The sequence below is a fragment of the Jaminaea rosea genome (assembly GCF_003144245.1).
Source record: "Jaminaea rosea strain MCA 5214 unplaced genomic scaffold BDZ90scaffold_9, whole genome shotgun sequence".
Lineage (NCBI taxonomy): Eukaryota > Fungi > Basidiomycota > Exobasidiomycetes > Microstromatales > Jaminaea > Jaminaea rosea.
Window position 1 is genome coordinate 115206 of NW_020289983.1, and position 12392 is coordinate 127597.

At 58.1% G+C, this 12392-nt stretch overlaps 5 protein-coding genes across 5 annotated transcripts; 3 read left to right on the forward strand and 2 right to left on the reverse strand.

The window, feature by feature from the left end:
* The first annotated feature begins 96 nt into the window (after positions 1–96).
* Positions 97–2475, forward strand: BDZ90DRAFT_232841 (hypothetical protein). The gene is made up of 5 exons (XM_025506404.1): positions 97–900; positions 973–1252; positions 1323–1610; positions 1672–2043; positions 2122–2475. The coding sequence occupies exons 1-5, from the start codon at positions 311–313 to the stop codon at positions 2281–2283; spliced, it is 1692 nt and encodes a 563-aa protein (XP_025361331.1). The 5' UTR covers positions 97–310; the 3' UTR covers positions 2284–2475.
* An 18-nt stretch (positions 2476–2493) lies between these two features.
* Positions 2494–4855, forward strand: BDZ90DRAFT_253399 (hypothetical protein; the record flags this gene model as incomplete). Its single annotated transcript, XM_025507796.1, has 4 exons — positions 2494–2861; positions 2945–3282; positions 3361–3914; positions 3974–4855. Exons 1-4 carry the CDS (start codon positions 2782–2784, stop codon positions 4853–4855), a joined length of 1854 nt encoding a protein of 617 aa, XP_025361332.1. The 5' UTR covers positions 2494–2781.
* A 91-nt stretch (positions 4856–4946) lies between these two features.
* Positions 4947–8866, reverse strand: BDZ90DRAFT_260981 (Vps5-domain-containing protein; the record flags this gene model as incomplete). The annotated part of the gene is made up of 4 exons (XM_025508324.1): positions 4947–5994; positions 6073–6311; positions 6393–8310; positions 8382–8866. The coding sequence occupies 4 exons, from the start codon at positions 8864–8866 to the stop codon at positions 4947–4949; spliced, it is 3690 nt and encodes a 1229-aa protein (XP_025361333.1).
* A 178-nt stretch (positions 8867–9044) lies between these two features.
* Positions 9045–10594, reverse strand: BDZ90DRAFT_232843 (putative RPN7-subunit of the regulatory particle of the proteasome). Its single transcript, XM_025506405.1, has 4 exons — positions 10010–10594; positions 9666–9930; positions 9203–9587; positions 9045–9118 (listed from the first exon to the last, which is right to left on the reverse strand). The coding sequence occupies exons 1-4, from the start codon at positions 10525–10527 to the stop codon at positions 9084–9086; spliced, it is 1203 nt and encodes a 400-aa protein (XP_025361334.1). The 5' UTR covers positions 10528–10594; the 3' UTR covers positions 9045–9083.
* Positions 10595–10756: 162 nt separating this feature from the next.
* BDZ90DRAFT_253406 (putative 26S proteasome non-atpase regulatory subunit Rpn6) lies at positions 10757–12289 on the forward strand (the record flags this gene model as incomplete). Its single annotated transcript, XM_025507797.1, has 4 exons — positions 10757–11509; positions 11594–11807; positions 11887–12134; positions 12203–12289. 4 exons carry the CDS (start codon positions 10757–10759, stop codon positions 12287–12289), a joined length of 1302 nt encoding a protein of 433 aa, XP_025361335.1.
* Between the last annotated feature and the right edge of the window lie 103 nt (positions 12290–12392).

Here is a 12392-nt window from a genome sequence, read left to right on the forward strand (position 1 = left end):
GGCGCTTGTTCCGTTGACCTGACGAAGAGCGGACCAAGAGTGTGTCCACGCGACGCACGGGCCGCCCCCGACGGTCACAGCTTCTTACCTTTCTCTCTTGCCCAACAACTTCCCCTCGTTGCCATCCGTCGAACAAATAGCGAGCCGCTGCTCAATCGCTTGCCTATGTCAAAGGACATGAAATATGACAGAGAACACAGCCTTGCACCGCACGGCAAAAGCTCGCTGATCCAAATATGCCCGTATCCCTTCTGACGAGCGACTCATCCGATAGACGTCTCCTTTACTCACCGCCAGCTCGGTATCCATCATGCTGTTGAGTCCGCTGATCATCCTGCCCTCGATCCTCACCCTCGCATCGGCAAAGGGCAGTACAGCGGCGACCGCCAACAAATCCTCGATCCGAGCCGGCCATTTTACGCAGACGCTAGATCACTTCGACCACACGACCAACCTTACCTTTCAACAGCGCTACTGGTACTCTCTAGCAGACTATGTCCCCAACAGCGCGCGCTCGCACCGCGCAGCCCCCTCCGCAATCTTCCTCTTCGATGCTGGAGAATTCAATGCGGAGGAGCGCCTGACGATGCTGGATACGCACCTAATCTCCAACTTCACCAAGAGCTTCGGCGGCATAGGCATTGTGCTTGAGAATCGATACTACGGCAAGAGCTATCCAAACTTGACAGCCTTCGACGGCAGACCAAAGACGTGGGGTGTGGATGAGATGCGATGGTTGACCCATAGGCAGAGCTTGGAGGATACGGCTCGATTCATCCGCGGAGGGATGCATTTCGATGGCGTGAATCAGGCCGACGTAGATCAAATGCCGGTCATCGTTTACGGCGGGTCGCTGTCTGGGGCAAGAGCGGCGCATCTGAGGATAAAATACCCAGAGCTGTGAGTGAAGTAGACTACAGCCTCACCCACTCTCTTGAACGCTGAACCCCTCTTGAGCGCCCTTCTCGGCAGCGTCTTTGGCGCCTGGGCATCCTCTGCCCCCATTCTCGCCCTGCCTGACTTCTACACTTACTACTGGACCATCGCTCGCAGCGACAATGTCACGGCCGTCCAATCTCTGCAAGCAGCCTGGGCCTCGATCGACGCCATCCTTGCTCCCGAACCAGCAAAGGGCCCCGTACAGCCTAAGCGGGACCGCAAGAAGCTGGCCGCCTTTCTCACCCTGGCTGGCGTGCCTAACATGACCGAGCCGGCTGATTGGGCTTCCCTTGCCCGCGATCCGCTCGACGGTGTAGGTAGCGGTCAGGCAAGCGAACCTTGCAATGATTTGCTGACTGGTGCCCTCGTATTCGTAATCGCAGCACCAAACCGCAGTATGGATCGACCCTGACCCGACCTATCCAGCCTACCTGAACGCGATGGCGCACACCGAGGATAAAGATCTGGTCTCGCTGCGTGAGCAAGCTGTTCACCTCGGATTCAAGCAGGGCGAGCTCAACGATGAAGCGCTGAAGTTGATCCATTGGCTGAGGCAGAATGTCGTTGATGGCTGCACGGGGCAGAATGACGGTGGCTCGGCGGACGCTTGTTTTGGGCGCAAGACTCAAGAGGTGTGGCTAACGCCTGATCCGGAACTCAATGAGGGCAAAGTGAGAACGCACTCTGGTCAGCGTCATGTTCTGGCTGACCTGTTCGTCTGATCGCACGCAGGCCTTCGTCTTCCAACAATGCACCGAATACGGGTGGTATCGCACTGCACCTCCTGCATCTCTCCCCGCCTCCCTTGCGGGTCCAAAGGTCCTGTCTAGTCTCATCGACCTCAGGTACTCAAGAGCAGAATGTGATGATCCTGCTTTCTTTCCTAAAGGCAAGCACTTCGATATGCCAAAAGAGCCCGATGGACGCTTCTTCAATGGACTGGGCAATTTTACGATCAGAAAGAGCAGGCTGGGGTGGGTTGACGGAGAGAAAGATCCTTGGAGAAGTCTCAGCGTCCACTCCGAGTACCTGGCTCACGGCGGGGATCGTAGCAATACGCTGGACGAACCCTTCATCCTCACGCCGGGTGCGGGCCACCACTGGGTGAGTGTCTGTGGCGCCAGGCTACCCACAATCCGAACTGACCGGGCGTCCCTCTCGCTCTCTCTGCTCCCTCACCAGGAGATGTTCAACACTCCTCCCAACTCGACCGTCAAGAAGCCGTTCGCGATAGAGGCGGCGCAGAAGATGATGCTGGAGGCTACGGCTCATTGGTTAAGTCAGTGGCCGGGGCATCGTAGCGAGGGGTCTCGTGAGGGGGCTCCGACGGAACTGTCGGCGTGAGAGCCCAAGGAAGTAGCTGTTATCTCTGTAGCTGACAAGCAGCTCGAGTCGCTAGTCCTTCGACGCGGGCCGTCGAGGAGGGCCAGAGCCATCATTGCAGATTTGCCTTCAATGGCTCATAATAGACTCACGGCCCCATACCCTTCTGTATTCGAGAAGTTCAGATTGCTGACCAATCCATCAGTAAGCACCACTTGTTACCCTTTGGCCACAGCGGCGGGCCGTCAAGCCTTGATTGGTATTGGTCCGCCCGAACGCCGCCCATCTTCTTTGAGACATCGCTGCCGGCGGCTGGTACAGAAGATACGGATCCACAGAGGGACACGCTCATAAGCGTCGGCGCAATTGCCGTGCCTTGATTTCCATCCGTCATGAAGGTAGCGTTTGGTTCTGCGCTATCTGGCCGTCCAGTCCCTTCTTGCCCCTTGCTCACGCACCTTGCGCTCCGTCTCTCTCCTCTTGATCATCCCTCGCCTATCCACGATCCTTCTCCAACATATGCTGTCCCTACTCGCTGCTTTCCTGCTGGTGAGCACGCCGCTTCTTCAGTGTGCCACTGCCCTTCAAGGCTTGCCGCTGTAAGTAATGGCGAGCCTCCGCGGCGACGCGTTGGACATTTACTGACCTCGGACCCCTCACTTTCTCTCCCTGCTTCGTGCAGCCCTCGATACGGCGGCTGGCGCATGCTCCAGCAAACGATCTACGCTCCTCGCCCGCACGCCTCAGGCGGCTACGACCAGAAGGACGATGGCTCCAACAATCCCTACGCGGATATCATCGAAGCCAACTTCACGCAACCTCTTGACCATCTCGGCAACAGCAACAACATCACCTTTCCTCAGCGATATTATTACACGTTGCGCCACTACAAGAAGCCCAGCGAGAGGAAGAAGGGAGAGCCCTGTCCTGTGTATATCTTCGACAATGGGGAGCTGAGCGCTTGGCAACGGCTGAACATCTTGGACCATGGAATAATTGACATTCTTGCGCAGCAGACCGGTCAGTCCGAGTCTGAAGGAAAGGTAGCTCGCGGAGGCGTAGTATTGAACTGACGCGTTTCCATCTGCACGCACGCAGGCGGCATAGGCATCGTCCTTGAGAACCGCTTCTTTGGCACTTCGCACCCTCCGCGCTCTGCACTAGGCCCAGGCAAGACTTGGACGACGGACCAGTTCGAGTTCGTCCGCTACCAGCAAAGCCTAGCGGACAGTGTCGCCTTCTTTGAGCATCTGAACATCACTGGCGTCGAAGAGGACCTGACGGCCCAGACTGGCTCTGCTGCAATCATCCTGTACGGCGGAAGCTACGCTGGTGCCAGAGTGGCTCACCTGAGGAAGCTCTTCCCCCAGCTCGTCTACGGGGCTATCAGCTCTTCCGGAGTTGTGGCGAGCGTGAGGAACAATTATGGCTACTACCACCAGATCGCGAGAGGCAACAATGCCACTGCCATTCAGGGACTCCAAGCCGCGATCCGAGCCATGGACAAGATCGTCGCACCTGAGCCGTCGCGCGGTTCCAAGCAGACCAACATTGACCAGAAGAAGTTTGCCAAGTTGCTCGAGCTGTTCAATCTCAAGGGTATCAAGAATCCTTTATCCCTCGCCTTCCTTGCCACTTCGGCTCTTGGCTGGGTAAGTGGGAGGCTGAACCGTCCAAGCAGCGTCACTGCTGACCTATTGGCTCACCTCAGCACCAAGGCAACTCGTGGTATGAGCCTCACGCCCCACAGTTTGAGCAGTACCTCCTCGACTTAGCCGTGACGAACGAGACGCGCGTTGCGCCGCTACGCAAGCAACGAGAGCAGCTAGGCCTCACACCCGAAGAGGTGCCCGAGGAGCTGCTTCGTCTCGCGGGTATATGTCGTGCCAGATCGATCGACTCATGTGTGTCGCGACCCAACTCCAGCGCAGTCAAGTGCTTTGAGATAGACCATAAGCCCGTTCCACCCCCCGAAGAGCTGGATGACGGGTGGGTCTGGTTCTACATGGCTTGCATGGAATTTGGCCAGTTCCAAACCGCCTCGCCTACAGCCAATGGGTCGCTCACCCCGAGCGGGCCCCAGGTCGTCTCGGCCTTGCTGGACGAGGCGACGGCCAGCGGATACTGCAAGACAAACTACGCGGTTGGGCCCTCCGGCAGGTTCCCCATGGCGGAGAAGGCGAACAACACCTGGTTCAACTCGCACGGCAATTTCAGCATCGATATGCCTCGCCTCGCCCTGGTCAATGGTCAATTCGACCCTTGGCGTGAGGTCAGCGCTCACTCGGAGCTCTACGCCAATGGAGGTACCCGGCCTAACACTCTCGAGAGGCCGACGATCTTGATTCCAGATGGGATCCACCACGATGACGAGTACGGCGTCGTGCCTGGTACTAATGTTACGAAGCCGTGGCGCGTTCAGCATGTGCAGGACCAGCTGATCGCTGCGGTCAAGTCTTGGCTGGCTGATTGGGAGAAAGAGAAGGCAAGGGAGCGCGACGCTGATGCCGAGCATCAGCGCCGTGAGATGCGTCGCCATCACCATCACGAGCGTCGAGGAAGGCAGAGCCTCTTTGCCGCGCCTTCTCACTGATGTTCGCTCTCGCTATCATAGACGCGCTCATTTTGTCCCAATTACTTATCTTGACGTCTCGATCGTCATTTCATTGTGTCGTTGCTTTTGTTTACGAGGGAGGTGTCGAAGCCAGACCCGCGTTCTCCGCTTGCTTGGTCTCTTGATCTTCGCCCTCGGTACCGCTCGTGCCGTGCGTACTGCTCACGTCAGGCACGACGGCCGCAGCTTGTTCCCTCTCTGTGGCGGCGTCAGCGCCATCTCGGTCAGGCACCGGCTGCTCATTCGTTTCCTCCGTGTCCCGCCGTGTGTCCGCCAGTACGCTGTCCCCACTAACGCCAGTTTCACCAACCGTCTCCAAAGAGGCTTGCCTTTGCGTCCTGCCGGACTGATCCGGCTCATTAGGCGGCGGGACGTCCTCAACCCGCTGCGTGGCTTTCTGATCGTCGTTAGCCTCGGTAGTGACAATCTGGACGTCTGCTGGCGGCTTCGAGGTATCTGCGGTCTCTTCTGTGCTCGAAGCGATTGGATCTTGTCCCTGCTCTGTAGCCTTGGCAGTATCCTTCGCTTGCGCTTCGTCGCCATTGGTCTCAGCTTGCTTTGCGGCATCTGCGGCGGTGGCAGGAGCAGGAGCAGCAGCAGCAGCATCGACGGCCTTCTCCTCTTCCCCTTCTTTCGGCGGCGGCGGATCACCCAGCTCAATACCAAGACATCTGCGCGCATACTCCTCCCACTCCTGCAGCAGCTCCTCCCTCCTCTCCAACATCCCCGACAACCACTCATCCACCGCCCGCATGACATCCTTGCATCTCTCCCGATCGAACCTAGCCATCTCCTCTTTACACCTCTTGCCCACCAAATCGAATCTCGCCCTCGCCTCGAGCGCCCTCGTCTCGCTCTCACCAAGATCGCGGACTGATTCCTCGTATTGGTGGAAGTGATGGTATGACCCGCCTGCCCCGCCGGAGGAGGAAGAGTCGTACCCGTTTGGGTTGGAAGAGGAACCTTTGAGCCGATCGTGCCTCACGCGGGCCTTGCGGAACTCCTCGTCTGACTTGACCATCAGGTGCCAACAGTCGATGCGGGACGAGAAGGCTTTGCGGACTGAGCCTACGACACGCTCGTACTCGTAAAGGACGGAGCCGAACTGGCGTATGTCGCTGCGAGTGGCGGGCGAGATACGAATGGTCAGCCTAGTGATTACGAAGTGGGGGAGGCAAGAAGGCGAGGCTGCTCACCGATCACTTTGCACCTCTTCGAGCTCCTGTGCTCTCCTTTGCAAGTCACCCAAGCCGGCGAAAGCAGCAGACAGGGAGCGGGACAATGATGAGCCGCTCAACATCATCAGCGCATGCGAGGAGGCAGCAATTGAGTCGGCAAGCTCCTTGCGTGACGAAGAGAGGGCGTTGATCCCTTTCACCATGTGCTTGAGCTGTGCCTCCAGTGAGTCCAGGTAGGCACGCTGCGCGTCGAACCACTGTGCGAGTCAAACGAGGGAGCAGGGTCAGCAAGTGCTCGTGACAGTGTACGTAGCGTTGCACTCGCCCCACATACTCACCTCATCTCCCTCGGTATACTTGACTCCACTGTTGACTCCAACCGTCCCACTCCATCCCATCCAAGTCCGCTGCTCCGGCGTGGGCACAGCGCCCTTTCTCGCATCCCTCAGCTTCACATCGCGGGCAAAATCTTCGCTCTCTAGGAAGAGGCGCAGGTCCTCATCTTTGCAGAGCACCGGATGGGCGCAGATCTTGTTCACGCAAGTTTCCAGCCCATGACGGCGCGCCTCGACCAGATCTGGTGAGAAGCGGCTGATAAGCCCGCGAACCTTTTCGGGTACAGGCGGGATGATGATACCCGGATTGTTGTGCACCAGTGCAGCATGCAGCCAGCGAAAGTCATTGTATCTCCTGAGGGAGGAAAATTGCGGCGATCTGTAAAGAAGCGAGTTGGTGGTGGTCCGAACAGTGTAGACTATGTGCCCTGTTGAGGCGAGATGGTCTCCGACTTTGTGCGGGTCGCCGACTTTGATCGTAAATGTGGGCTGAGCGGGCCCGGCCAACTGGCTTGACGTCGCAGCGTCAGCGTTGCCTGTGGCTTCGTCCAGGCCGGCCTTGACCTCACCATACCCCTTCTGGAAGGCTCCTCTCTCCCCATCTTGCTGCTCGCCTTCTACCACCGCCCTCTGCGCCCTTGAAGGATGAGGCGAAGCTTGACCGTAGATCTCCTCATCCTCATCCGGTCCCGCTCTACCACCTTGCGTCCCGATGTCAAGCTGTGCAGGCATCTCAGGCGGCTGCCTAAATGGATTAGGCCGGATAGTCTGAGAGCCCTGCGGCGTAGAGGCGGAGGAGCTTTCTGACACACTCTGGTCCATGGCGGCTGATGCTGGGCCCCTGCCCGGTTTGGGCGGCGTAGGCGGCGCCTCATTGTGTTCCTGTTCGACGCGCTCGAGTGGCTGCGAGGCAAGTGAGACTGGGGGCTGCACGACCCCTTCGGCATTGCGGAGCGATGTGGGCTGAGAGCTTGAAGGGCTGCGTACATCCGGTGGGGTGGGCCTTGCTCGGAGGGAGGAGAAGGACGGGTGTGGGGACTGCTCGCGAGCTGGGGCACCCAGGGCTGGGTCGCGGCTGGCCGACTGCGATTCGTCACCTTCTACTACGGCCTCCTCGGGTGCGTCGCGAGACGAAGAATCCTCTTTACTCGGGGAGGTTGGGGATGTAGGAGAGGTAGCGGTGGTAGCAGATGAAGCAGCAGCAGCAGCAGCCGCAGCCTCTTCGGCGACCTGCTTTGCCTCTTGCGCCTGCCTCTCCTCTTCCTCCCGTTTCTGCTGCTCCTTCGCCTCCTCCTCGGCGCGCTGTCGCTCCTCTGCCGCCTTCCTCTGCCGCTCTTCCTCCTCAAGGCGTCGCCTCTCTTTCTCCGCCTCCTCTGCTTTTTTCTGCCTCTCTTTCTCTTCCTCCTCAGCCTTTCGCCTTGCGGCCTCTGCCTCCCTGGCTGCCTCCTCCAACCTCTTTTCCTCCCTCCCCCTCTCCCTCTCCATCTCCCCCGACCACCACTCCTCAAATTCCGTGTGTCCCACATCCACACCGTACTCTTGCAATGCACTCGTGTCCATCTTGCAGTGTCTCGGGCGAGCAGTAGCAGCCACCGGGTCAACCTCGTACTCCGGGTCCAGGTGGGAGACGGACGTCTCCTTGAGTGGGGGCGAGTGACGATTCTGCAAGCGCGAGAAGACGTTGCACATGTCGTATTTGGTCATTGCCTCTGTTGCTTGGTAGTGCAGAATGGGCGGGAGGGGCTTGGTCAGGGAGAGGCTTGCGACGTTGCCAAGGATGCGAGCAACGTCCTGAACGTTGGTTGGGTAGCGGACTGCGTAGGCGTCCATCTTGATCATCTTGTTGGGATCCGCGGGAGGAAGAATGACCGTGGTGAGGACATTGACTGCTGATTCGGTGGGAGTGAGGGTAGGGCCGTATCTGTGTATGTGTGACGAGAGGAGGGTGTTAGTCATCTCCCGAGGTCATTTCATCCTTTGGCTCACACTCACAATACAGGCACCCTCAAACAGGTAACCCTCCCCTCCTCGCCCTTCTCCCTGACCATCCTCTCTCCCAGCAACTTGCTCGTCCCATACGCATTCAGAGGATTCGGCTCACTCTCCACAGTATATGGCGGCTTGCTTCCATCAAATACATAGTCTGTGCTGATGTAGATGAGGCGGAACCCCATTTCCTTGCTCATCTCCGCCAGCCTGGCGGGAACGTCGACGTTCAACTCTTGGCTTCGCTCGGGCTCCTTCTCTACTACATCTGGCCGACGTTCCGCTGCACAATGGATAATTACGTCAGGCTGGAAAGAGGAGAGGTGGGAGCGAAGGGCTGAGCTGTCCAGAAGGTCGAGTTGAGTGAGCGGCGGCTGCGATCGCGAGCGCGCCAGGCCAGAGACCTGGTGCGACCCATCATCGAGGGCGGTGAGGTGCGAGAAGACTGCTCGCCCTAGTAGACCGGAGGCGCCTGTTACGACGACCTTCATTGCGGGCGGCAAGGGGCAAGTAAGAGGATATTGGAGGGGAGAGAAGGAAGGCAACAGGACATCTCGCTGACGCCGCCGCCTCATCGACGCCAGTCCGACGCAGAGAGCGCACGGCCCATCGATTCACGACAGAGCCAATGCACGCATTCACAATCGAGAGGCGACAAGGAGGAAGACAGAGAGGATGACAGCTGCTTTGTATTGATCTCTTCGTCATCTACAGCACTGTCCTGCTGAGCTTCTGCAATGAGTCTGTAAGCGGATCAAAGGGAAGAACAGTACGTTGTCAGCCTGTATGCTCTTCATCTTCCTCCTTTCTTACCGGTCGCTACTCACTCAAGACAATGTCTCCCTCCTTGATCATCCTAGCGTACTGCGCATTCTTGCTGTCTGGCCTCCTCGTCTCGACAACTCCAGCAACTCTATCGATGACTGCCGTCAGCCTCCCTGCCGCAATGAACCTCGCCAAGTCCGAATCGATGAACTCCTTCTTGACGCCGAACTCCCTCGCCATGCTGTCGACCGTCAGCGACCTGTATGACTCCAGAAGCTGGCCGTAGGCGATTATGCGCATCTCGCGTACGTAGAACTGCGAGTGAGGAGAAAGGAGACGCGAGGGGAGGAGGTGATTTTGCTCGACTTCTGCGAGGGACTTGAAGAAGGTGGAGTATTCGGCGTTGTACAGGGAGGTGGAGAGGGACTTGAGGTGGGGCATGTCGTCCTGCGCGAGCAAACAAAGGCAGGACGGTCAGCTCTGGAGTGCTCTATAGCCACTATGCGCATCGCTGCGCTCACTCACGATTACCTGCAATACCTCACTCGAGTCAATGACCTTCTTGCGCAGCTCGGCGCGCTTTCCCTCCCAACCCAATCTCAACAGGTTCGAGAGCACAGTCAGGCTGACAAAGTCGTGGAAGCTGATGAGCTCTGTGGCCGTAAAAGTGGGAAGGGCGTCAAGGAAGAGCTGCCCGCCTCGCTTGAAGTCACGGATGGAGAGGAGGTGAAGGCCCTCGTAGACCTTGAGGCGATTACGACGATCCCAGTCGCCTCCCTTCTCGATGAGACTGCGTGCGAGCAAGGGGTGGGGACCAAGTCAGCTTCTGTGCAATGCTTTCTGTCAGAGCTATTTGGTGGCGCACTCACATCCTCGCCTGTTCAATGCTCTGCGCGGTAACATGGGCATCGCCATAGAACAACCCAACCCTAATCTGCGCCATGGCCAGATCGATCCTCGATCCTACGCCCACCGATGGGCTGGAGGACAGCTTCTTGAGGGCCTCAAGTCCCTGCTCCTTGTCGCCGATTTGAGCCAAGTAGACTGCCCTCTTGCGCTTGACAGCTGCCACTTCCATGTCTCCCTCCTCCTCTTCGTTCTTCTTCTCCTCCTCGTCGAAGGCAGCCAGATCAGCCTTGTTGGCTTCCTGCAACTCGGTCAGCAAGGAGTTGTCCTTCTTGAGGAGATTCGGAGAGGCGGCGATCTCTGGAATGGTGAAGAGGTACGAGTAGTAGGGAGCCATCTTGTCCTTTTTGACTGCAGCGAGGATTGCATCGCGGGCGGAGCTCTGCTGGGCTGAGGTGGAACGAGGAGAGACGAGAGTGAAGAGGTGTTGCTGGACTGTAATGTCCGGGATGGGGAGAGGAACGTCTTCGCTCGATGACATGTTTGCGGGTAGTCAGCCGGTCGTGTTGATGAGGAAGGGAGAAGGTGTTGAAGTCTGTCGAGGTCAGTTGGATCGCGAGTGGAGCTTCGCCCCGTCAAGAGGGCGTCGTCAGCCCTTCGTCTCCCCTTCCGCGCGCCTCCGCTTGGGCCACTCGACACCCACTCAACGAGTCCAACTGGCTCCTTCTCCTCGCACTCCTCGAAACCATCACTCGCCCTTCTCGCTCAGCATGGCTTCAACATCAACAGCCAAGCCGACTGCCACTAATGGCAGTATTCCTACACTCGCAGAAGCCAATGCCGCACTCGCATCCGGCGATCAGTCCCGCGGCGAGTCCATCCTACAATCCATCCTCTCCACCCCGCCAAAACCAGACGACGAAGATGCCCTCAAGCAGCAAGAGCAAGCCCTGCTCCGTCTTGGTCAGCTCTACCGTGACACCCGCAACCCTACTCAGCTAGCAGCAACAGTCCGCTCCTCCCGCACCTTCATGGCCTCCATCGCAAAGGCGAAGACGGCCAAGCTCATCCGCTCCCTCCTCGACTTCTTCGCCGATATCCCTGACTCGGCCAAGATCCAAATTGATACAATCAAGGAGAACATCGAGTGGGCCCGCTCCTCTCGCCGTATCTTCCTGAGCCAAAACCTCGAGACCCGCCTCATCGCCCTCTACTACGAGACGCGTCAGTTCCGCGAAGCCCTTCCCCTCATCGACTCGCTGCTGCGCGAGCTCAAGAAGTTGGACGATAAGGCTATGCTGACTGAGGTGCATCTGCTGGAGTCTCGCGTCAATCATGCAATCAGGAATGCAGAGAAGGCAAAGGCGTCATTGACGTCGGCTAGGACGTCGGCCAATTCCATCTACTGCCCGCCGGCGCTACAGGCTCAGCTGGATATGCAGTCGGGTATCCTTCATGCGGAGGACAAGGATTATGCTACGGCGTACTCCTACTTCTTCGAGACTCTCGAGGGTCTTTCAGCCGTCACTGCGGCGAGCAATGCGGCGGCGGCCAAGGCCAACTCTGGTGGCGCTCCTGCAGCCGGGGCAGGAGGAGGTGGGAGCAAGCAGGCTCAACAAGCCCCGCTAGCCCTCAAGTACATGCTTCTCTGCAAGGTCATGCTCAACCTTTCTGAGGATGTGACGGCTATTGTTCAGGGTAAAGTTGCACAAAAGTACGCTGGCATCGGGAGGGATGTTGAGGCGATGCAGAAGGTGGCGGAGGCTCATGAGAAGCGCAGTCTTGAAGGTTTCGAGAAGACGTTGAAGGAGTACAAGGATGGTAGGTATCCGCCAGAAGGAGTACTCGAGAATGATTGAGCCTGACTGCTTACACGATACGTTCATTCGCCCTCATACAGAACTCTCCGCCGACCCCATCATCCGAGCCCACCTCTCGGCGCTGTATGACACTCTCCTCGAGCAGAATCTCCTTAGGATCATCGAGCCATACTCTCGGGTCGAGATCGATCATGTCGCTTCTTCTGTCGGCCAGCCAGTACGGGAGGTGGAGGTCAAGCTGAGCCAGATGATCCTGGACAAGACGCTTGCCGGTGTGCTGGATCAGAGCAACAGAAGTCTCATCGTGTTCGAGGACAGGGGCAGGGATGTGAGTGCGAACACACTGAAGGGAGGAAGGAGCACGACCACTGACTACATGCTGCCTTCATTCAACAGGAGACGTACGAAGCTTCCCTCGAGGCGCTGCGTCATATCAGTAACGTGGTGGACTCGCTCGGGCAGAAGGCGGCGAAACTGTCGTAGCAGGACGGAGGCAAATGAAGTTCATGGTTCAGCCAAATAATCACCCGGCGCGATCGTCTGATTGAGAAGCTCTCTCTACCATCTGTCTGCGATCTGCTCGGCC